Here is a 21,174-nt window from a genome sequence, read left to right as displayed (position 1 = left end):
GGCCGGCCGCTACTAGGCTGAAGGTGCTTCGAAGCTCAAGGTAGGATTGGGGTGATAGAGTCGGAAAACTTTCTGGACGGTCCTAATATGCAACGGCGTTATTGTCTCAGAGTATAGTAAGATATGAGCGTAGGAACTGTGGGGAAAGATACCGAAGGATCTTTGCACCTCAACGGATATGAATACGATGAAGATCAAGACGGTTTGCGGCGCGCTGTGATGCAGATGCATGGAACAGACGGGACCGGCCTTCTGTGGCTGGAGCAGTGGAGATAAGCCATGAGTCTGATGCCTTGATGCCTGGTGCGTGCTTGATGGACCTGGCTGGAGCCTGCGTTTATCTCATGGAGCCTAGCCTCCTCAACCTCTCGTCATCTCATGGTTCTCACTTCCACAGCAACAATATTCTTTCATGTTTGTATTGTACTTACTAATATCAATACTATAATCCCAAGAATTCCCCTTGGGATTTGATAATACGCTGCGCTCCTGCTTTTCATCGTTCTAAAGCCCGATATCGCCTGAGCCCATACACCGTATAATTGCATCACCAGGGTCTAGCTACCCACCACAGGTATTCTTCCTGCTTGAGTACTACCATATTGATACTGGATATCTCTTCTCGTATATAAGTTAAAGCTTGCAGAAGCATGTCTTGTCGAGTGATTTTCATCAGTATTCATGATCCTCCCGTGTCATACACTAATATCCTCTTCTACCAACAGCGAATATGCGTTGAGAATAGACTGGAATAAGGAAAGCGCCTCGAATGTGTCTCAACCCAAGTGGTCAATATAAGCAGCATCACGATTTGTGTCAATATGCAGGAAGATGGATTTGCTGAGCCTGGGCTTCTTGTCCCACGATACCCAGGCGATGACACCCAGCCAACAAACAAGAAAGAGCTGCTGGGGTGGTATAGTTATGGTTGGGCAGCAGAAGTTTTCACAGTATGTGCTATGGGTAAGAAGAGTGCTCTCTGCTTTCAAGATCTTCAAGTCCGTCTCTAATGCTTGGTAGGATCATTTTTACCTATCACTTTAGAGCAGATGGCCCGAGAACGTGGGGTTCTGCTCTCGGACAAAACGACACCGTGTACTGCGATCTGGAAAACTCCAGAGGCATTAAACACAGGCTGGCAAAATTCAAGTCCCGCCGCTGCAGGTCAATGTATTGTTTATATCCTTGGGGCCGAAATCAACACCGCAAGCTTCGCAATGTACACCTTCTCCATGAGTGTCCTCATACAAGCAATCCTGATAATATCAATGTCAGGCGCTGCAGATCATGGAAGCTACCGCAAGACGCTCTTACTATCATTTGCGGCTATTGGCTCCATTTGTACGATGTTAATCCTTGCGGTTACTCCGAAGGTATACCTACTTGGTGGGTTATTCGCCATTGTTGCTAATACCTGCCTCGGGGCATCGTTCGTGTTATTGAACTCTTTCCTGCCTTTATTAGTCCGATATCATCCTTCGTTACTCAAGGAAGACAGTGGATACATGGTCCGTACTCCTACGGAAAACAGTGGTCAACCAATCGCCACGGACTGTTCTGCCAACGATGACCCCAGAACAGCGCTTCTGCAGGGGAACGGAGTGACTCCAGAAGATACGAGGGAGTTTATATCGTCATCAAACACGTCAAAAGAGCTGACAATATCCACTCGGATTTCGTCATATGGGATTGGCATTGGCTACATCGGTGCTGTTTTGTTACAGGGTATATGCATCCTTGTCATTGTCCAGACCCGCCAAACTACTTTTTCGCTACGCCTCGTTCTATTCTTAATAGGTTTCTGGTGGTTTATCTTCACTATACCTGCGGCATTTTGGCTCAGGCCGCGCCCTGGGCCCCCGTTGCTGCGTGCTCAAGACGGGAGGGCCCATCAGTCATGGCTTGGCTACATGGCGTATGCTTGGAAGTCGCTTGGCCGAACGGCAATGCGGACGCGACATTTGAAGGATATTCTGTTATTTCTTGCATCCTGGTTCCTGTTGAGCGATGGAATCGCCACCGTTAGTGGTACAGCCGTTCTCTTCGCTAAAACCCAGTTGAATATGGAGCCCGCAGCGTTAGGGATGATCAACGTGATTACAATGATCTCAGGAGTTTTTGGCGCCTTTTCTTGGAGCTACGTTTCACGAGTGCTGAACCTTCGCGCTTCGCAGACCATCATCGCTTGCATTTTCCTTTTTGAGCTTGTGCCGCTATATGGTCTGTTGGGCTTTATTCCAGCCATCAAAAACCTCGGCTTCTTGGGTCTTCAACAACCGTGGGAAATGTTCCCATTAGGGGTTATATATGGGCTTGTCATGGGAGGGCTTTCGTCGTATTGTCGAAGTTTCTTCGGGCAGCTGATCCCTCCTGGATATGAAGCGTCTTTCTATTCTCTTTACGCTATAACGGACAAAGGCTCGAGTGTATTTGGACCGGCAATTGTTGGATTTATCACAGATCATTATGGGGAGATTCGCCCTGCGTTCTTCTTTCTCGCGGTACTTATTCTTCTACCTTTGCCGTTAATGCTCCTCGTGGATGCCGATCGAGGAAAGCGAGATGCGCTGGCATTGGCAGAAGTGCTGGAGGAACGTTCGAGCCTTGAACAGCGTGATTACGGAACGTTTTCGCAACAGCAGGAATGATGACTACAAGACTCTTTAGGTACTCCAATATGTACGCAACTCTGGGCGCGCGTGGATAACGTGTTGTCGTGGGCATTCCTGTACATGGCTGCGAAACAGTGCTCAATGTTGTTCCGGAGTCATAGCTGGTGGCATGCTTACACGAAGCGTTGAGCTGAAACCCCAAGTCATCGACTTAATTACCCCAGGTGATGATTATTAATACAGCACAGGTCTCTATCTTGTAAATTCTCAAAATCTACAACGATGATTTATGTAGAAGCTCAAATAATCATATCACTTGCATAGAGCTCAACGTCTTATCAGAGCAAGAGGATGTTGTCTCCTGTGCGCCATAGTATATGCCGTAGGGCCGATTCTTGTCTCTCCGCGGTACACATATCTGGAAAAGCAAAATTAAGCAGATTCCCTACGTATTAGTATAGACAGCTCATACCATTGAAACTGTGAAAGCTAGCCTCACGCGGTCAGGAAGAAACGGGGATTGCCCTAAAAATCAAGGATGTGAAGAGGCGCGTATCACTCCCCCGACGGTTCCAAATGGCGTGGCCCCTTGCAATGCGGCCAGCCAGTGAGAAGCTGTGCCGCCGAAAGAACAGACTGGCCTCAACTCCACCTCATACATTCATTCACTATTTGCCCCTACATACGGACCCAGGGTCATCTTATATAACAGGCCACCTAAGCGTGACTGCTCTTGCATTTACTCTCGTGTTCAACCGTTACTTTATTCCTTCTCTTCTTTTCCCTTCGCCAAACTTACCTTTGACTGGCAACTCAATTGACTCTCTTTCGCCGAAGTGAGATACGAGTCGTTAGCAAATTCTCAAACTGTGCAGCTGGCTGCATTTTCAGAATTATACAGCCGCTCCATAGCATCCAGACAGAATGCTTTCCTTCGTTCCGTGGGCGCTGAGCCTTCTAGGAGCTGCTGCGGCGGTTTCTGCTGCGGATTCTCAGTCCGAAACACCATCCGACGTCGTTTCGTTGACCAAGGAGACTTTCAATGACTTCCTGGCGGAGCATGACCTAGTCCTTGCAGAGTTTTTCGCGCCCTGGTGTGGTCACTGCAAAGCTCTAGCGCCTCAATACGAAGAAGCGGCTACCGAGTTGAAGGCCAAAAACATCGCCTTGGTTAAGGTTGACTGCACTGCGGAGGAAGATGTTTGTAGAGAGCAAGAAGTGACAGGTTACCCTACCCTTAAGGTCTTCCGCGGCCCTGATAATGTGAAACCCTACCAAGGAGCTCGAAAGACAGAAGCGTAAGTCGATCCCAAGATCTGAACCCTTCCCGACCTCGTAACTAATTGGCTGGACCTATTTCTAGAATTGTCTCGTACATGGTGAAACAATCGCTTCCTGCGGTTTCTACTGTGACTGAAGAAACCCTTGAGGACTTCAAGACCATGGATAAGATCGTTATTGTCGGCTACTTCGCTGAGGATGATAAGGAATCGTCTGAAGCTTACACGGCCTTCGCTGAGAGCCAGAGGGATAACTATCTGTTTGCTTCCACCAATGACGCTGCGGTTGCTAGCGCTGAAAATGTGAAGCAGCCTTCCATTGTGCTCTACAAAGACTTTGATGAGAAAAAAGCTATCTATGATGGATCGCTCGACTCTGAAGCCCTGCTCAGCTGGGTGAAGACCGCCAGCACTCCCCTCGTGGGTGAGGTTGGGCCTGAGACTTACTCTGGATACATCGCGGTAAGTAATAAGAGGCGGGGCCGCCACAAACCAGCCCATTACCATTGCATACTTAGTTCAGTCGGCTAACGTAGTTGTCTTGGTTAGGCCGGCATCCCCCTGGCTTACATATTCGCCGAAACCCAGGAAGAGCGCGCTAAGTTCGCCGAGGAGTTCAAACCCATTGCAGAGAAGCACAGGGGTGCTATCAACATAGCCACAATTGACGCCAAGGCTTTTGGTGCCCATGCCGGAAACCTCAACCTTGACCCCAAGACGTTCCCTGCCTTTGCCATCCAGGATCCCGCGAAGAACGCGAAGTACCCGTATGACCAAACTAAGGAAATTTCGGCCAAGGATGTCGGCAAGTTCATTCAGGATGTCCTAGAGGGCAAGGTTGAACCCAGCATCAAGTCTGAACCCGTGCCTGAAACTCAAGAGGGCCCTGTCACAGTCGTGGTGGCCCACTCATACAAAGATCTTGTGATCGAGAATGACAAGGATGTCCTTCTTGAGTTCTACGCTCCATGGTGTGGACATTGCAAGGCGTAAGTTTTGCCCCCCTGTGCTTGGAAAGTTTGCTGACAATTCTCGGGATAGTCTTGCCCCCAAATATGATGAATTGGCCGAGTTGTATGCCAAGAACAAAGATTTCGCATCTAAGGTCACTATTGCAAAGATCGACGCGACGGCCAACGATGTCCCTGACTCTATTACCGGTTTCCCTACCATCAAATTATTCCCTGCAGGCTCCAAAGAGGCACCTGTTGAATATTCGGGTTCTCGTACCGTGGAGGACCTCGCAAACTTTGTTAAAGAGAACGGCAAATACGGTGTCGATGCTTTCGCCGCTCAGGCCGAGGAGGCCGAAGAAGTTGCAGAAGATGCCACTGAGACCGCCAGCGATGCTGAGCCTTCAATTGAAAAGCCTGAGCATGATGAGCTTTGAATTTCTACTTGTTGGTTAGGGTGATTCAATCCAAGTATCATGAACTGTATCCTACTGCCTGTAACGATTGATTAAGCTTTTGTTCAACTTTTACTGCCACCTGCGTGCCTCTGTCCCTATGTTGTAGCTAGAATCAAGCGAATGCCCTGTACGTCCCCCATTGCAGGCACCAATAGTAGTATTGGCAGCAAGGACGTCGATATCTAGGTTGCCAATTGCATACACACCAGTTGAATCCACTGAAGTAGAAGTAGTCAATCTAGTATCATTGTCCTTGGTCTAAACTACAGCAAGATACCAAGATTTAAGTTGTTTTGTCCTCGGAGCAACTTAATCATATTTTGCCATGTTAAAACCAGCGTCTTGTGTGAGTCTCAAGTAACCGAACTCCTGCACAGAAATGAAATTAGGTCAGGTGAAACAGTCTCCAAGGACAAGTAGCCACCAATGATATAAGAAATAAAGAAATAAAAGTAAGAAAATTTAGGGATTTTCGACAATTACCATAGAAATGTCGGAGATTCAAGTATTAATGTCTAACCTTGTCATGTTCGACGTGCAGTCCTTATGTCTCTTGTGAGTTTTCGAAAGCTGCGAGTGCCTCGAGTGCGTCTAAGTCTTCTTCAAACTCGTCTTCTGGCGCAAGTCTGCTCGACTTGGTTGTAACAGTTGTTTTATTTGCCGATTCTGTCACTGCTTGCTGGGTTGACTGATTAACCGTAACGGAGGAGCTCTGAACGACGGCAGAGGCAGCGGAAGCTTCCTGTTTCGGTACCAGACTCCAATCGATGATTTCATCGGGCCCGTATCGTTCAGCAAGCCAGTCGTTGCATTTTTTAAAATGTTGATTGGTTAACTGTATAACAGGTTAATCCTAGTAACTTCAAGGCAAAATATTTGGGAGGAAAGCTGAAACTCACAAATCCCCTGTGGGCACTCAGAGGGCTCGGATGAACAGACTGTAAAATGCAATGTCTATCGCGGTTGATGCCAGTAATACGCTTCCCTGCAGGGGTGCCCCATGCAAGGAAGACCACTCCCCGAGTCCGAACACGGGTGACGACGTCAATAGCCTTCTGTGTCAACCGCTCCCAGCCTTTGTTTGAATGACTCGCAGCTTGATGTGCACGAACAGTCAGACAGGTGTTCAAAAGCAAGACACCACGCTCTGCCCATGGTATAAGCAGGCCACTTTTGTTCGGAGGCGGTACGAATGACGGGTAATCATTTTTGATCGAAGCATAAATGTTAACTAGAGATGGAGGAGCCGTGATTGGAGGGCGGACTGAGAATGCGAGGCCGTGTGCTTGGTTGTAGTTATGGTACGGATCCTGTGCGATAACATATACCATGTTAGTGAAGATAACAAGGCATATTCCTTCTTGCAACTTTACCTGACCAATGACAACCACTTTAACTTTGTGTAGAGGCGTATGACGAGACCTAAGCATCCAAGGTCAGCTCATATATAGCTATTGGGCCAGGGATCTCTCTCGAACCATGAGTAAATATCTTCCTCGGGCGGGAAGACTTTTACCCCCATTTGCTTCTCCTTTTGAAGAAAACGTTTCAGGGCCAGGAACTCAGGTTTGATGAGCTCTTCTTTCAAATGGGCTAGCCAACTCTCGTCCATGGTGTCAATCTCTAGCTGGAGTAGCTCCTTCTGCTCTGGAGTCAATGTAGCCATCCACTTCTGTTTATTGAAACTCAAGACCGATGAAGGGACAGCCGACTTGGTCGTTGCTGCCCCGTTTGCTTTTGGCTTAGGAGCGCCAAAGAACGATGTGATGCTGCCATTAGTCTTCGGTCTCTTTGATTCAACTGTTGGATTCGCCAGATCGCTGGCACTTCGCTTAAGACTGGGGCTCGCCATGGTATGCCTGATGTGAGAGTGAAGGCAACTATCTATGGGTAACCGGAACGACCTATGAGTTTGATTAGTAGCTGCGTGTATGTTGGGTAATTGAGTGTATGGAGAGAGGAGCAACAACATGGAATTGGGAGATCTAAACTAGTGTAATGGGCCTGATAGTTCCAGTCGGGGTCTGTAGACTCGAAAGGATACGTGCAGAGAACGCGTCTCGACGCGCTCCAATCGCGCGCTCTTAAGATTTGAGCTTGGCGCCCGAATAGGACATCCGGGGTTATCGGACTGATCAGAGCGGGTCACGTCGTCCTTCAAAGTCGCATCATCTTGTTGATGCCTATGCTTACCTTTCTTGTGAGTTTAGCGTCCTTTTTCCATAATCATTGTTGTTTTCAAAATTGAACAGGATGTTCGAAATTTCAGGATATCGTCAAAATTTGTAACTGCAGGTTTTTTGTTTAGTGTATCCTAGTACCGTTGCGCGAGGACATGATTGAACGAAGTTCAGTGCCTGTAGGGCAAGTCGCCGTGTTTTCCCACCCTTCTACTACTGAGCCCTTCTGGAAATAATGGGCCGTCCTGTCAACCCGCGAGCGTGTGTCTCTGTTTTCAATTGCGAAGCCCTCAATGGAGATTACTTGGCTGGCCGACAGCCCCCAATCACGGCGTCGAACTCGAGCACTGCACGCATGTCCCACTTGCAGAAGAAGAAAGGTACATCATTCCAAGGGCGCACGATCTCGCAGCCAAACTAAATTACCACAGAAACGCTGCCGCCATATTGTGGCCGAAACATCAAACACGAGCATTCCGGAAACTAGGAGAACGAGCCCACCGAGTCGCACATCGGGAGACTCCTCCGCAATTGTTGGCGCTGAGAAGCCGAGACACTTTCTCCCGTTGTCCACCGGAATCTCGCGGGTAGAACGGTTTGTGGGAGACCTCAACCCTGAAGCTGCCATTCGAGAGAAAGTAGATGCACCAAATGGAGCCTTTCACCGAGATCGAGTTGGCCTCTGGATCAGCAACCATGGAGAAAACTCGAACCGATGCTCCCATGCAACCAGTGTCGGAGCAACTATTTCTGAGGCGCAGCCGGTCGCCACCCTGTTACACCGACGATATACATCTGCGTTGAAGGCCTGTGATCGCCTCCCTCGCTCGACTTCTGAGCCCCTCGCCTCAATCTATTTCTCCAGAGTCAATCACATCTTGCCTATTGTTGATCACGAACTGTTCGCCGTCGAATACATGAAGGGAGCAGCATCTGTGTTCCTCGAAAGGGCGATATGCCTGGTGGCTGCGAAAGATAAAACTGCTAGCCCTCATCTACGTTTGACAGCTGGAGGTGCTCTCATTACTGCACGGAAATTCTGCTCTGAAGTATATGGTGGACTTGTCTGCGCTATGGAAGCTGGGCTTGAACAAGACAGGATTACCAGAATCCGTATCCTCGCCTTAATGTCCCTACATTCCGAAGGGTACGAAGGTGCTGAGGCAGCGTCGATGCATCTTTGTCAGGCTATACATCAAGCTCAAACGTTAGGTTTGCACCTCGAAAGACCTAACCTTGCACCAGATGATTCTTTGTCAACTCTCTTTTGGTGTTTGTGGTCGTTGGACAAGATGCATGCCTCCATAGGTGGCCGGCCTGTCCTTCTGGCTGATAGGGATATCGGCATCAGGAGGCATGGCAGTGCTGCACGTCAATCAAAATCTGCTTTCGACGCTTGGTTCGCGCTTTCTGAATTGTTATCGAAAGTGATCTCATTCTATAGACCAACCGCTGATGATACAACTGGGTGGGAAACAGAGTATCCGAGCTTCGAAGAGATAATCGGTAATTCTATTCAGAAACAGATAGATTTCGCGACACTTGGTGCGTCCACGAATGTTCCTGGCGCCATTGCGGCGAGCTTACTTCGTATTAGGAGTACTAGAGCTTTATTACCATGCGATCAGTATTCTGTCATGCAGATGCAGATCATCCCAACATCTCAGCGGCTCCCGACCATCACGCACCCGTCAGGGTCTAGCCGCTGTACGGATAAATTCTTTGGTGGCGTCTGAATGTGCTCGAGGCCTGCCTCCCCTTCCGGTTATTCCGTACGCAGTGTCCCTATCGATGAGCGTCTCTTACCAAGAGCTCCGCTCCAGCAGGCTTATCACACAGTTCAACCGTGCCAGAGCTAGCCTTGAAGCTTGCTGCAATATGCTCGAGGAGTTGGTATCTTGGTGCTCAGCGGAAGCAATGGCACGGCTCGGCAGAAAAGCACTGCGTCAAATCGACGGAATAAGCTTTGCAAACGACATGTTATCGGTGACGGACAATGGCGGAGGTAAGAACCCCAACAGGACTATTGCAAGCGCAGCAGACCTAGGAATATCAAGGGCCAGTATGCCGTCATCATCCTCCTCTTTCGACGCCCATCGACCCTCAAACGACAACTTGCTAGCCGTGACAGAACCGGAACAACATGTAATCCCACTAGTCGACGAACAGCAAGCCTATTTACAGGGTCCGACTAGCAGCGACGGGTTTGCCGATATTGATATGCTGTTTGACGATTTCCTGGATCTGTCATTACCGACAAACTTCTGGGATCCCGTTTTCTTTTCATCGGAGCACAGCAATGATGTTTGATAGATGAATATTCAATCCAGAATCGCGAGCAATTTTTCGTGAGAAATCATAGTATAAGACCGACCATCTGGTTGCGATTCTGTTTTCGAGCCCAGACTCCAACTCGAAGGTCATGGTCAAAAACCTTATCCGTACCGCAAAGAACTGACAAATTTGAAACTGGTCCTTTGCGAACGATAGCAGCCTGAGCCTGTGCTGCTGATCGCTTTCTTGGGTTTTCTTTCATCCATCGCCGCTTCAAAGCTACAAAGGGGTCCACAATCATCCAAACAACCGTTCCGTTGCCATAATACTCATTTAAACAGTAGTGGTTCGAAGAAAGGGGCTCCCAGATTCTATATGAAGGCTCATTAAAGGAATTGGTCCCACTCAAAGTCTAGATTCAATCCGAAGTTCAATCTCCGTCGCCGCTTACGAACACTTTGGTACAGGGCGGCCGAAGCATGGAAACTCCTCGGATCACTGGCTACTTTATTATGATTTCGTGCTTGACGTAGAAGGAAAGAATAACCTAAGAATATCTCGGCAGATAAGATATTGTCATAATCTACGGGGTATAGTTGTATGAGGGGCTTGACATCTTACCGAGGATAATCAAAGTTCATTTTCCCGGTCCAGGTAGACTAGAATTGATAATCCACATTCCAGAATAGCAGGCGACCAAGCCTTGCTATCGATGCTGATTGGCCAGGGGTCAATGTTCATTGTATTTGGTGTGCACATGGCTTTCTTAGTATTATTTGACTCCCCACTCTTCTGACCTCAACTCTCGAAAATAAGTTTCAGTTCAGGCCCCAAATCGAATTCCTCCTAATCTTTTTTTAATCTCCTGTCTATCCAGCTTCCTTATTATTCTTCGATCTTGGTCTCCAGAGACAAACTCTTATACATTCTACTTCGGTTCTGCAAGGTCCATGAAGAAAACGCACCGAGTCCTCAACACGACTCCTTTTTAGGTTGGTTCCTTGGGCATTCTGTATTTCCAGCGCGTCGCTATACTTGGGAGGGCTTTGATCCTTGTCGCCTAGCGGTGAATTATGTCCCTACAAGCCACAAACCCTGATGGAGTTTGAAATCACGCAGTTTTATTGGCATCTCGCCTATGCAATAGTAGCTAGCTGAGCTGCTTGTTTGTTGGCTGTCGGTAGTCTACCCGGTGTTACACAGTATATGCAGATTGGTTTACAAGGCAAGGCACGCTGCAGTACTCTTGTTGCCGTTCTATTTACATCCTGAATTCTCGATGGAGAATACATGTGACAGTCCAGGACTATCCTCCACTTCCGCCAACACGGAGGTAGAGCTGCGGTCCGAGTCTAGTGATGGGACCCAGGGTCACGGCCATCCGCTGCCAAAGCACCCAATTCAGCAACTGCAAGGTGCTTTCAAAGAATCAATCCATGAGGCTCTCCATGGAGAAACAAAAGACTGGGTTGTTGATCTTGACGCACAATCGCGGCGCAGAGAGCTACTCGAGAACGCTGAGTATGAGCGTCTCTGTGGCCGAAAGTGGCGGCAGAGGACTGATGAAAGGTAGCTACTCCGTACTCCCACTCTAGATTCATTGCCAGTCTAACGTCAACAGATACCATCCATTCTGGAAACTAATCGCACAGATGTCATTTGGTCTACATCTGTTGGTACAAGGGACAGCTAAATCAAATGCAGCAGTTGTAAATATCCTTCAAGTTCATGTGGACGAGATGGATGGATTTATTTCGAGGACGAGGGAGGATTTTCTTATTATACAACTCGACCTACGCACTCGTATCCAGTACCTGAGCTTACCTCTCGAGAACCTGGACCATTTTGACGAAATGCTAGCAGATCGCAGCTTTCGCTTCGCTATGACCGATTATAATGCGAAGATAGAGCTCGCAATCGAAAGGTTCACTTTAGCGATTGGTGATTCTCTCCGTGACTTACAGAAGGGCAGGGAAGCAGTGGGGGCGCTATGGCAGTATCTTGGACAATCCGCCAAGGACAATGCCCCATTATCGGGCAGCTTGACCGCTATATACAATTCTATGCTGGCGAATACTGAAGGCTGGAACTCGGCCTTTTGTAGGCTTCGCAGAACGGGGCATGCTCTCCAATATGCTATCACTCAGCTCAGCCGAGCCGTGACTGAGCTGCAGCGACGCGTGGGCGTCGCGAGCAGAAGGGAAGCGGTCAGTATATATGCTCCGCTCATTACATTATTCTTTTCAAATGTTCTTCTTGATTTTGACCTCAATACAGGCGTCATTTGTGCAGCCACATCGACCCATTTCCCGAGCGACATCCTTTAAAGGGATTTTTGAGAGAGTGTCCGTACACCAGAAAACTTCTTCAATAGTGGAAAAGCCGCTACCTTGTAATCCTACCTTTGCGAAGCGGTCATATTCACGTCCTCATACCAGCGTCTGCGGTTCCGGCATACTCACACATCAAAAAAGTGTTCCGAACCTAAGAGTCACCACAGATCCAGGTAATCGCGGTGTGAAAGATCAGGTACCTGGCCGAGCAAAATCTGTGAATGGCGTGCTCCCAGAGGGTTCGGATCCAGGCTCAGTGCTGCCTAAATTCTCGAAGACCCTCAGTAGGAGATTTTCAAAAGCCAAGCTCGTGACCAAGGCAAATGTCGAAGTGGCGGAAGATATGCCAACCCGTCCTTCCACGGGTGTTTCGAGTACCCTGAAGTCTTTCAGGAAAAGCAGGCATGGACACTGCCCACAGTTAAAGCAACAAGAGCCAGCCGGGGAAGCGCTACCGCCCGATAAGAGTAAAGAACCAAACACATCCAATACAATGACGAAGATGGAAACTATGAGGGAACAACTTTTACAGTTTTTCAAATCCGATCGAGTTCTCGAGGCCTGGGAAGGCATCAAAGAGAGCGAAAAGAAAATTGGTCAACCTATTTTCAAGAAAGATGGCCTCTGGAGTAGATTCCAGGCGAGGTCGCCGAGTGCACATTCATCGGATTTTGCGACGGGTCCTCTCGATGCACAGACGCAGCTGGAATGGCTGGATGAAGAAACCAAGAACCTAAACACGTATTTGTTAAAGCCCAGGTCTAAGACTGGCCCCAGGTTTCATACGATCTCGGAACACTTGAGCTTTTATCAGCAAACCTCATACAAAGAGAAATTCCAACACGACAACGCTGATAGCTCTGTGGTGTTAGAGGATGACGAGTCGATAATAACAGCTCTTCCGGCATTCCCCCTTCCTCCTGTGAGCAGCTTGCCGCCGTTAATTCATATCGCCGACTCGCTAACTCATGCGATAGGTCGGTCATCGTCTTCCAGAGCCCTATGAGTCTCCACTCAATGATACCATTGTTAATAAGCCCATCGCCCAAAATTGAGTTTGTCGATGCTAAAAATCTTATGACCATGGCAATCTATTACCCCAGAACTGTTGTACCATTTAGAGAGCGTCAGCAGAGGATGATACCTGTCGATGGGGGATATATAGTGGATATATATGTAGCCACCATGACTGGGCCCCTTCGCAACTATTATGCTATGATGGCGGTATGCGCATTTCGACAACCAGTCTTATACTATATACCGTTCGGCAGGACATACATAGCTGGGAAGCCAGGTACTATGGTCAACAGGAAACAAAATGAGATAGACCAAGTCGCATATCGTGCGACGGTAGAAAGTGATTTGTTATCAGCCCTCCAACGCAAAAGCACGTCACGCGACCCTGCTCCTTCGGCGTACTGCTAATCCAGGGTCCCAGACCCCGCTAAATAAATCCTCGCACTCGTCCTCGTCCTGGCTGTCAAACTCGACGGCGTCATATATTGACCTTGATGTCCCTTCTGTGGTAAGGTGCCGACTGGTAGATTCTGTAAAATTGGCAGCAAAGGCTGGGTCCCAAGCAGAGGTCTTTGTAATCTTGCTCGTCTCCAAAATGAACTTTCCGACTTTATATTTTTGCGATTGCTCCTCCGCGTTGAGATATTTCCAGCCAAGGACGCTCCCACAGAAGACACATTCAATATCGCTCACTGTATGGGCACCTGTGACGAGGTTTCTGGACACAGGACTTTGAAGTAAAGTATTGGGAAGCGAGTCTCCTGGGCAGGATGGTGCGTTGACTGTAGGTTTTGCAGACACAAGATAAGCCCGGCCATGCCGGCCAGTGAATCCTTTGCTGATAATTTGGTTGGTCAGACAAAGTTCAGCAGCACAGGTCGAGCATCGAATGCAAGATAAATGGCCTTGAAGGTACTTCTTTCCGGATGTGATATCACTCGGTATTTCGGATGGGGGACTGAGAGAACCTGATCTCCCCGCATTCCGATTTTTGGTTTGAAAAATCGGTGGGGGCAGTAGAAACTTCGGGAACATGGGGAATCGTCGTCGCTGTCAACGCTCTCATTAAAAGCTATAAGGCGGGAGTAATAAGTGGCACCCCAAAATAGAGACTCGGCTTGGTACCAGGATTGGGTCTGGTGACCTGCCAGACTACAGTGAGTACTAAAAACGAGGAGCTCCGAGGTCAAGTGGGGGTGGATCCTTCAATATATATCCACTATGTATCATAACATAAGACTGTCAGTGCTGGCCCCGTCTTACAGAAGCAAGGTCACTCAAATTCACCTACAACACCAACAGAGGCTGAATTTAGCTTTGATTCAAGCGATAACCCGGCAATATTATCGTGATTCAGAACTGTACTTAGTACCGCTGACGTCACAAAGCAGCGATAAGGGTGCGATAAGAGACAGGCTCCACTGGTAGATCAATCAGACTGTCCAGTTACTAGTATTTCAAATCCCAAGGCACAAATATTTTATAACTAAACTAAAAAGAGAGGGGGAAAAATAAGGTAATAGAACAAAAGAAGAAAGAATTAAATGAAACCAAGCTCAAACCTCGGCGCTTAAAAAAAGCCACCTGTTGCTGAGACAGTTCCCGTTCCTGGCACCAAACTGTTCTAGAGTGGTCAAACTAAACCCACACCATCCGAGGTTCCGTACGGATTCCAGTTCGCTACCGTCTTTCGAACGCGGCACGCATGCAACTATCTGCGAGCATCCGAAAGCCGGGACGCTGGCCAGTTCGAACAAGGCGATCAAACTGTATGTAGACGAGGTCAGGAAGACGAAACAACAGACTCGTTTTCTCAAGTGCTGAGATGTCGAGAATGAAACATACCCCGATTTCAGGCCGTGGCCAACGGCTGTTTCCATTAAGAACACAAACAGTGTCCGCTCACCGTTTGTATCAGTTACGAACCCACGGTATATGGCGTCAGTAGTATAGTCCAATACTTCGACCCATATTTGAATCCGCGAATGTCCGCCGTCCGCGTTATTTATCTGAGTTAAGGACGCATCTACCCCAAGCAACTCCTGCCTGGACAACCTCTCACCAAGGAAAATCGCAGAAAGGGCATCGCAAAAGAGCCTCTCACACTCTTCCGGGATAGTATGCGCCGCCTCCCCTTTTTGCTCCAGCGAATTATTCACTGGATAACTGCTTCCCGTTGTGGGAGCGAGCGAAGTATCGAGGGGAGGACTTGCATTGGCAGTCTTCGACCCTGAGGGGACCTCAGGGATACCACTGTACTCCTTAATTTGAAATATAAAAGTAAGTAACACTATTTCAGGGAAACAGGCATGTGAGTCTTACCGGCCCCGTTCGTAGTGCAGTAGTGGAAGCCATTCAGAGTCGCCAAATCCATGCTGACGCTATAGCAGCTGGCCAATACAGTGCTTTGGGGGTTTCTGTCAACAAATCGTTGCATGAGATTCGAGGTACTACAGTGACTATTTATAAACCTAGCCATGATGTTGCCTCGAGAGATGTCTGATGCAACAAGCGGTAGACTGTCGATGCGTCAGAAAGTGATATTGTGTAAGATCAAAGGCAATGATATGTCAGGGAGAAAGGAGTTAAAGCTGTAAGGAATAAGAATATAGATGAAGTTGTATTAGAGTTCCGCGAGTCTTACGTTCGACTCCGCTTTTCTGGTGGTCATCTGACCGGGCCCGGAAATCAATTGACGCCTCAGGCACAATAGCATCTGACCTTTCCCTGGAGGATCTTGAAAGAAACCAAGGTTCAAAATAACGACTAAACTGACTTCGAAACGACTGTTGAGGAAAATAATATTATTTACAGTCGTAGGATTACATGTCCATATACAGAGAATACTACACAATGCGTCATACCACACAGTTTGCAGGAATCACAGTCAATGGATGACATGTTCGAAGCTATAGCATAGCTGTTCTCAAAGCTCCCGATAGTCGCTTGGCCTTATCCTTCGATTTCTAGCTTGATGTCTCTGTGGATTCACTGGCTGGCGGAAGTACGGGGAATCCTCCTCCCTAGCAAAGGGCGTACTAAATGCCGTCCGTTGCTGGTTGGAGAAATTGCCAGCCCCCATTCCCTGCCCGAATCCAGGATTCTGAGACATCGGCCCCGAGATTGGAGGCATGGCGAGCATGTTCATTGATTGGTCGCCTGTGCCACTGTACGCACTGGGCGCCCCAAAGGCGTTAAGGAAAGGGCCATTTGGACGGTTGTTGTACATCCCGTTCGAAAGTGGATTGAAATTCAACATATTCAAAGGGTTCCAGTTAGGATCCATATTGGGCGGAAAGCCAGGCCCAGCAGGCAATCCCATGGGATTCATAAATCCCATTCCTTCGCCCCCGAATGTGGCGTCGGGGAAAGGCATGCCCGGCAAACCCGGACCTGGCATGAACCCGGGCAAGCCGAAGGACATCTGCGGATTGAAAGGTAATGGTTGAAAGGCGGTTGATGTGTTTTCCGTTCGTGGCTCGGATGTTTCGGTGGACGACTGGGCGTCTTGCGATCTTTGCTTTTTATTGGACGAACCCGAGCCTGGTTCTTCGCTAGTCCCGGTGACAGGGTCATCCTCAGCAGGCCTTTTCTTGGAGTCAACTGGTGTCGATTGGGAATCGCCTTTTCTCTCTGTAGAGTCACTAATATGAACTGGCGTGTTATTGTCCGGTTGGTCCTCCGTCGGCGTTGGTTGTTTCTCCTTTTCTTTCTTCGAATCTGCTTTCTCTGTCTCATAGGCTTTAATCTTTGAGAGCATCTCATCATTGGCGGAGAGATTATCAAGTAAAACACCCTCTGTACCGCAGCCTGGACATACAAAATCACTTTCAATCAATGCATTTGTAATACAATCATTGCAGTAAGTCTTCTGACAGCAGGGCGTTTGCGTGGGCTCTAGAAACATTCGCTTGTCAATTGGGCACTCTAACCCGCGAGCCTGTAGCTCCTTGCTGTGTTCAGCAGCCGCCGCTTCAGCCGCCGCCGCTGCGGTTGCCTTAACCTTCTCTTGATATAATTCCCAGGATGCCTGGTCTGGTTTGGTAATAATAAAGTCTCCATCAGCGTTAACCATAACGCCGGTGTTCCGAAGATCCTCAGTGGACCCGTCAATCAGGAGAGACTCTGGCTTCTCAACTTTGGTCTGTAAAGACCGCGGAATCCCTGTGGATCGCTTCACTCTGTATTTGCCGTCAAATTTTGGGTCATTGTTCGTGGGGCAGGCTTGAATCCAATGTCCTAGAAGGGAGCGAGTTAGCATTTTGTCAGGCTAACAGGCCAAAAACTCACCCTTTTCACGGCAACGGTAGCAGAGATACCCAGGAGGGGGAGGGTGATCTGGGACGTTTACAGGTTTACCTCTACCACGCCCGAATGGGACAGGAGTAGCGCTGGAGCAGTCCGTTAGCAGAAGAAATTTGCCATTACCGAGCAACACTTACTTAGCCATCTCTTGCTGTTGCTCTCTCCATTGGTTCGCTTGCAGGTTGAAAAGAGCATTGATTTTCTCTTCCTCCGTTTGAGCATTATGCAACTCTTGTACGCCATTGCTGACTGGTTGGGTAGGGTTTGAAACCGTTCGATTTGACGTCGACTGCTCATTACGGGGCACACTGCGGGCATTCACTGGCATCTTGCCAGACACATAGCGAGCAGCACCACCCTTGCCTGGTCGTGATGCTGGAAGCCTTCGTGCAATAACGGAAGTAGAGCGTGGTATGACACTAGTATCATCATCGTATTCTAGAGCGCCATTAGTTCCTCATGTAAGGTCAAAGACTTGACAATACTGCAAGGCATCTTACTTACCTTCACCGGTATCTTCGTTATAAATAGATAGCTCGAAGTCAGTCCCGTCACCCAATCTACTTTGATTGATGATTTCTCGCTTCAATTCGAAGACAGAAATACCGGTGCCATCGAAAGTTACCCGTGAGGGTTCTTTTTGAGACTTGAACTTGAAGTGAACAGAGGATGACATTGTATTGAATTTGGACGTCCAACGAATGTGTTTGTGGATGTAATTAGATCAAGTTTTGCTGGGTTTACCACTTTCACAAATGAGGGATACAGGTGAGAGTAGGTCGAAAGAGCAGACAGTATAGAAAATGAGGGAAACACAGCAGATATGAATGGCAACCGACGGCCAACGAAACCAGAAGAACTTTTCAGAGGACCTCTGGTCTCGAGGTCCCAACAATATCGACGAGAGCTTGAACTTATGAACTTAAAAGGCTCTGTTCCACTGGCGCTGGAGAAAAAAAAAAAAAAAGATTTAGACCACTGCAAACAAACCAGATAGAGCCCAATTGAATTGATGCGAACAGGCTGCGAGCTGCGACCAACCCAGACAAGATGAACAGCAGCGGAATATCGATCAAGTCACAGGCACAATTTGTACTCTGGAGCGTAGCTTGGCAGCTTTTGAACTTTGTACTCAAAAGGCAAAATCGCACAAGAAGCCGGTCGTCAGTCGTTAATAACGGGGTAGAGGTTAAGACAAGCGAAGTAGACTATAAAAGACCAAAGAAAGCCTCATGAAACAGGTCTTGAAGAATTGCACAATTGAAAGAAAAAAGAAAGAGGAAGCCCACAAAGAACTTTCGAGGCTGAGAGCGCGACGAACAATTCCAGTAGAGCCTCCTATCCTAAAGACTGAAAACGTTCGAGTCTCACGCGGATGGAGGTCACTGGCACACTGACAGGTTGAAGAATTAGAGAGCGGCGAGCGGAGGTGGAATTTGGTGACGAATGGCCAGTCATCATCACGTGACTGCACGAGCTCTACCTAAGCTCGAAAAGGAAATCCCTCCATTAGCCGGTGGTGTACTTAAATTCTGCTGTAATACATTTGTAACCAAGGTAGTATTTGTGAAAGACATTGTGTTTGTCCGGAGCTTTCTGCTATTATGACAAAGCACCGTTGTCTAGTGGTAATGACATCTTTTCCGTTGAGCACATGATAGCTCTCGACTGTAGGAGCGATACTCGAGAAAAAAATCCTCGTATGAGTCAGCCCCTCCGTTCCTCTGGTGGGGTGGAGTGGAAAGATACGATGGTACTGAGTAGCCAAAACTTGGGTCTACGAAGCCATTGAGCTTTTCTATCAAACCTAATTTCCATTACTACGCATTCAAACGTAGTAGGAGCCAGCTTTTATCACCATGCCCACCGTTCATCTGCTTGATTATGTCGCTGGAAATGTGCGTTCCTTGGTGAATGCCATCAACAAGGTTGGATATGAAGTTGAGTGGGTGAGATCGCCCAGCGATCTGAAAGATGTCGAGGTAAGGAAATAGTCGTCGTCACCGCTGTGCCTTATGTCTCGTTTTGTGTCTGTGTTCGGCAGTGCAGGCTAACGTGGGGGCTATAGAAGCTCATACTTCCAGGAGTCGGCCACTTCGGCCATTGTCTTTCTCAGCTTTCGAGCGGTGGTTATCTGCAGCCGATAAAAGAGCATATTGCTTCCGGGAAACCGTTTATGGGAATATGTGTTGGTTTACAAGCTCTCTTCGAGAGATCCGAGGAGGATCCCAACATTCCTGGTTTGGGTACAATCCCAGCGCGGTTGCGCAAATTTGACGCAAAAACGAAGAGCGTACCTCATATCGGCTGGAATTCGGCAACAGATACCCGCATTGACTCGACTGGAGGCCAGACCTTCTATGGATTGAGCCCGAGCAGCAAGTACTACTACGTACACTCGTACGCCGCGCCTTATGAGCCGGGAGTTCTTGAGAAAGATGGTTGGTTGGTCGCCACGGCGAGCTATGGGGAGGAGAAATTCATCGGCGCGATAGCACGAGATAACATCTTCGCGACACAATTCCATCCCGAGAAGAGCGGCCAAGCAGGACTACGCACCCTTCGCGCTTTCTTGGACGGGGCTCAGCTCCATTCTGTCACATTAGAAGACTCGATTCTGACAGGAGAGAAAAACGGTCTTACCCGTAGGATCATCGCCTGTCTTGACGTTCGTACGAATGATGTCGGCGATCTCGTTGTGACTAAGGGCGATCAATATGATGTTCGCGAGAAGGATGGTGCGGATGCTGGAGGGCAAGTGAGGAACCTGGGAAAGCCGGTTGATATGGCTAAGAAATATTACGAACAGGGGGCAGATGAGGTGACGTTCTTAAACATCACCTCTTTCAGAAACTGTCCGTTAGCCGACCTCCCTATGCTCGAAATTCTCCGAAGAACGTCGGAGACCGTCTTCGTACCTTTGACTATTGGTGGTGGCATTAGGGACACTGTGGATACAGACGGTACTCACATCCCAGCTCTAGACGTGGCAACGATGTACTTCAAATCTGGGGCTGACAAAGTCAGCATTGGTTCGGATGCTGTTGTTGCTGCGGAAGATTATTACGCAGCTGGCAAAGTTCTGTCTGGCAAAACTGCCATTGAAACTATTTCTAAGGCGTATGGAAATCAGGCTGTCGTTGTAAGCGTGGACCCGAAGCGCGTTTATGTCAGCCAACCAGAAGATACGAAGCACCACACGATAGAAACGAAATTCCCTAACGCCGCCGGGCAAAATTTCTGTTGGTACCAGTGTACTATCAAGGGTGGCAGAGAGACCCGAGACTTAGATGTCTGCCAGCTGGTGCAAGCCGTCGAAGCAATGGGTGCTGGGGAGATTCTGCTGAATTGCATTGATAAAGACGGTAGCAACAGTGGTTTCGATCTTGAACTGATCAACCACGTTAAGGCTGCAGTAAAAATACCCGTGATTGCCTCTAGCGGAGCTGGTATGCCGAAGCATTTTGAGGAAGTTTTCGATCAAACGACAACAGATGCTGCTCTGGGTGCCGGAATGGTATGTGTACCCTTATCCTGTTTCTGTCTACTACAGCAATACTAATCGAGGTACAGTTTCATCGTGGTGAGTATACTGTTGGTGAAGTCAAACAATACCTCGAGGATAGAGGTTTCCTTGTTCGACGATTCGAGCCTGATGTCTGAGTGGGTTATGCCTCAAATTCCGCTGCTGGTCCCCAGGTTTAGTTTGTCAAATTCAGATATAGATTTTAGAGCCAGAATTTATATTGTTCTGTTGAACTC

General features: G+C 48.2%; 10 protein-coding genes across 10 annotated transcripts; 6 read left to right on the top strand and 4 right to left on the bottom strand.

Annotated features, from left to right (window-relative positions):
* The first annotated feature begins 359 nt into the window (after window positions 1–359).
* On the top strand, window positions 360–2,938 carry BDW70DRAFT_137562 (MFS transporter). Its single transcript, XM_073737067.1, has 2 exons — window positions 360–963; window positions 1,021–2,938. The coding sequence occupies exons 1-2, from the start codon at window positions 822–824 to the stop codon at window positions 2,646–2,648; spliced, it is 1,770 nt and encodes a 589-aa protein (XP_073595273.1). The 5' UTR covers window positions 360–821; the 3' UTR covers window positions 2,649–2,938.
* Window positions 2,939–3,302: 364 nt separating this feature from the next.
* Window positions 3,303–5,510, top strand: pdiA (protein disulfide isomerase PDI1). The gene is made up of 4 exons (XM_073744364.1): window positions 3,303–3,910; window positions 3,976–4,354; window positions 4,442–4,881; window positions 4,934–5,510. The coding sequence occupies exons 1-4, from the start codon at window positions 3,537–3,539 to the stop codon at window positions 5,280–5,282; spliced, it is 1,542 nt and encodes a 513-aa protein (XP_073595272.1). The 5' UTR covers window positions 3,303–3,536; the 3' UTR covers window positions 5,283–5,510.
* Window positions 5,511–5,561: 51 nt separating this feature from the next.
* BDW70DRAFT_168559 (uracil-DNA glycosylase) lies at window positions 5,562–7,275 on the bottom strand (the record flags this gene model as incomplete). The annotated part of the gene is made up of 4 exons (XM_073742498.1): window positions 5,562–6,138; window positions 6,203–6,613; window positions 6,677–6,725; window positions 6,782–7,275. 4 exons carry the CDS (start codon window positions 7,273–7,275, stop codon window positions 5,848–5,850), a joined length of 1,245 nt encoding a protein of 414 aa, XP_073595271.1. The 3' UTR covers window positions 5,562–5,847.
* Window positions 7,276–7,503: 228 nt separating this feature from the next.
* On the top strand, window positions 7,504–9,823 carry BDW70DRAFT_137556 (transcription factor domain-containing protein). The gene is made up of 3 exons (XM_073737066.1): window positions 7,504–7,863; window positions 7,915–9,028; window positions 9,081–9,823. Exons 1-3 carry the CDS (start codon window positions 7,777–7,779, stop codon window positions 9,791–9,793), a joined length of 1,914 nt encoding a protein of 637 aa, XP_073595270.1. The 5' UTR covers window positions 7,504–7,776; the 3' UTR covers window positions 9,794–9,823.
* An 800-nt stretch (window positions 9,824–10,623) lies between these two features.
* Window positions 10,624–13,410, top strand: BDW70DRAFT_168555 (uncharacterized protein). Its single transcript, XM_073742497.1, has 4 exons — window positions 10,624–11,326; window positions 11,379–11,964; window positions 12,035–13,012; window positions 13,068–13,410. Exons 1-4 carry the CDS (start codon window positions 11,037–11,039, stop codon window positions 13,143–13,145), a joined length of 1,932 nt encoding a protein of 643 aa, XP_073595269.1. The 5' UTR covers window positions 10,624–11,036; the 3' UTR covers window positions 13,146–13,410.
* On the bottom strand, window positions 13,324–14,358 carry BDW70DRAFT_137550 (yippee/mis18 family protein). Its single transcript, XM_073737065.1, has one exon. It carries the CDS (start codon window positions 14,140–14,142, stop codon window positions 13,483–13,485), a length of 660 nt encoding a protein of 219 aa, XP_073595268.1. The 5' UTR covers window positions 14,143–14,358; the 3' UTR covers window positions 13,324–13,482.
* A 64-nt stretch (window positions 14,359–14,422) lies between these two features.
* On the bottom strand, window positions 14,423–15,710 carry BDW70DRAFT_137549 (ornithine decarboxylase antizyme). The gene is made up of 3 exons (XM_073737064.1): window positions 15,430–15,710; window positions 14,953–15,368; window positions 14,423–14,874 (listed from the first exon to the last, which is right to left on the bottom strand). The coding sequence occupies exons 1-3, from the start codon at window positions 15,460–15,462 to the stop codon at window positions 14,664–14,666; spliced, it is 660 nt and encodes a 219-aa protein (XP_073595267.1). The 5' UTR covers window positions 15,463–15,710; the 3' UTR covers window positions 14,423–14,663.
* A 134-nt stretch (window positions 15,711–15,844) lies between these two features.
* BDW70DRAFT_137547 (cleavage polyadenylation factor subunit MPE1) lies at window positions 15,845–18,801 on the bottom strand. Its single transcript, XM_073737063.1, has 4 exons — window positions 17,917–18,801; window positions 17,550–17,850; window positions 17,398–17,498; window positions 15,845–17,346 (listed from the first exon to the last, which is right to left on the bottom strand). Exons 1-4 carry the CDS (start codon window positions 18,086–18,088, stop codon window positions 16,034–16,036), a joined length of 1,887 nt encoding a protein of 628 aa, XP_073595266.1. The 5' UTR covers window positions 18,089–18,801; the 3' UTR covers window positions 15,845–16,033.
* On the top strand, window positions 18,428–18,801 carry BDW70DRAFT_137546 (uncharacterized protein). Its single transcript, XM_073737062.1, has one exon. It carries the CDS (start codon window positions 18,463–18,465, stop codon window positions 18,646–18,648), a length of 186 nt encoding a protein of 61 aa, XP_073595265.1. The 5' UTR covers window positions 18,428–18,462; the 3' UTR covers window positions 18,649–18,801.
* BDW70DRAFT_137545 (imidazoleglycerol-phosphate synthase) lies at window positions 18,802–21,143 on the top strand. The gene is made up of 3 exons (XM_073737061.1): window positions 18,802–19,394; window positions 19,481–20,929; window positions 20,986–21,143. The coding sequence occupies exons 1-3, from the start codon at window positions 19,272–19,274 to the stop codon at window positions 21,073–21,075; spliced, it is 1,662 nt and encodes a 553-aa protein (XP_073595264.1). The 5' UTR covers window positions 18,802–19,271; the 3' UTR covers window positions 21,076–21,143.
* The last annotated feature ends 31 nt before the right edge of the window (window positions 21,144–21,174 follow it).

Source organism: Aspergillus foveolatus (genome assembly GCF_047715535.1).
Source record: "Aspergillus foveolatus strain CBS 279.81 unplaced genomic scaffold BDW70scaffold_29, whole genome shotgun sequence".
Lineage (NCBI taxonomy): Eukaryota > Fungi > Ascomycota > Eurotiomycetes > Eurotiales > Aspergillaceae > Aspergillus > Aspergillus foveolatus.
Note: the sequence above shows the minus strand (reverse complement) of the source record. Positions and strands in the feature narration are given on the sequence as shown.

Excerpts from the sequence above, each read along its gene's own strand:
- BDW70DRAFT_137562 (XM_073737067.1), top strand. The coding sequence starts at position 822 with ATGCAGGAAGATGGATTTGCTGAGCCTGGGCTTCTTGTCCCACGATAC. Across the intron at positions 964-1,020 it reads TTTCACAGTATGTGCTATGG|GATCATTTTTACCTATCACT; the intron begins GTAAGAAGAGTG and ends AATGCTTGGTAG.
- pdiA (XM_073744364.1), top strand. The coding sequence starts at position 3,537 with ATGCTTTCCTTCGTTCCGTGGGCGCTGAGCCTTCTAGGAGCTGCTGCG. Across the intron at positions 3,911-3,975 it reads GGAGCTCGAAAGACAGAAGC|AATTGTCTCGTACATGGTGA; the intron begins GTAAGTCGATCC and ends ACCTATTTCTAG. Across the intron at positions 4,882-4,933 it reads TGGTGTGGACATTGCAAGGC|TCTTGCCCCCAAATATGATG; the intron begins GTAAGTTTTGCC and ends TTCTCGGGATAG.
- BDW70DRAFT_137556 (XM_073737066.1), top strand. The coding sequence starts at position 7,777 with ATGGAGATTACTTGGCTGGCCGACAGCCCCCAATCACGGCGTCGAACT. Across the intron at positions 7,864-7,914 it reads CCACTTGCAGAAGAAGAAAG|AAACGCTGCCGCCATATTGT; the intron begins GTACATCATTCC and ends AAATTACCACAG. Across the intron at positions 9,029-9,080 it reads GATAGATTTCGCGACACTTG|GAGTACTAGAGCTTTATTAC; the intron begins GTGCGTCCACGA and ends ACTTCGTATTAG.
- BDW70DRAFT_168555 (XM_073742497.1), top strand. The coding sequence starts at position 11,037 with ATGGAGAATACATGTGACAGTCCAGGACTATCCTCCACTTCCGCCAAC. Across the intron at positions 11,327-11,378 it reads CGGCAGAGGACTGATGAAAG|ATACCATCCATTCTGGAAAC; the intron begins GTAGCTACTCCG and ends TAACGTCAACAG. Across the intron at positions 13,013-13,067 it reads CGGCATTCCCCCTTCCTCCT|GTCGGTCATCGTCTTCCAGA; the intron begins GTGAGCAGCTTG and ends CTCATGCGATAG.
- BDW70DRAFT_137550 (XM_073737065.1), bottom strand. The coding sequence starts at position 14,142 with ATGTTCCCGAAGTTTCTACTGCCCCCACCGATTTTTCAAACCAAAAAT.
- BDW70DRAFT_137549 (XM_073737064.1), bottom strand. The coding sequence starts at position 15,462 with ATGGCTTCCACTACTGCACTACGAACGGGGCCG. Across the intron at positions 15,369-15,429 it reads CTGCACTACGAACGGGGCCG|GAGTACAGTGGTATCCCTGA; the intron begins GTAAGACTCACA and ends TTTCAAATTAAG. Across the intron at positions 14,875-14,952 it reads GGCCACGGCCTGAAATCGGG|TTTGATCGCCTTGTTCGAAC; the intron begins GTATGTTTCATT and ends GTCTACATACAG.
- BDW70DRAFT_137547 (XM_073737063.1), bottom strand. The coding sequence starts at position 18,088 with ATGTCATCCTCTGTTCACTTCAAGTTCAAGTCTCAAAAAGAACCCTCA. Across the intron at positions 17,499-17,549 it reads CAACAGCAAGAGATGGCTAA|CGCTACTCCTGTCCCATTCG; the intron begins GTAAGTGTTGCT and ends GGACTGCTCCAG. Across the intron at positions 17,347-17,397 it reads CTACCGTTGCCGTGAAAAGG|GACATTGGATTCAAGCCTGC; the intron begins GTGAGTTTTTGG and ends GCTCCCTTCTAG.
- BDW70DRAFT_137546 (XM_073737062.1), top strand. The coding sequence starts at position 18,463 with ATGAACAGCAGCGGAATATCGATCAAGTCACAGGCACAATTTGTACTC.
- BDW70DRAFT_137545 (XM_073737061.1), top strand. The coding sequence starts at position 19,272 with ATGCCCACCGTTCATCTGCTTGATTATGTCGCTGGAAATGTGCGTTCC. Across the intron at positions 19,395-19,480 it reads GCGATCTGAAAGATGTCGAG|AAGCTCATACTTCCAGGAGT; the intron begins GTAAGGAAATAG and ends TGGGGGCTATAG. Across the intron at positions 20,930-20,985 it reads CTGCTCTGGGTGCCGGAATG|TTTCATCGTGGTGAGTATAC; the intron begins GTATGTGTACCC and ends ATCGAGGTACAG.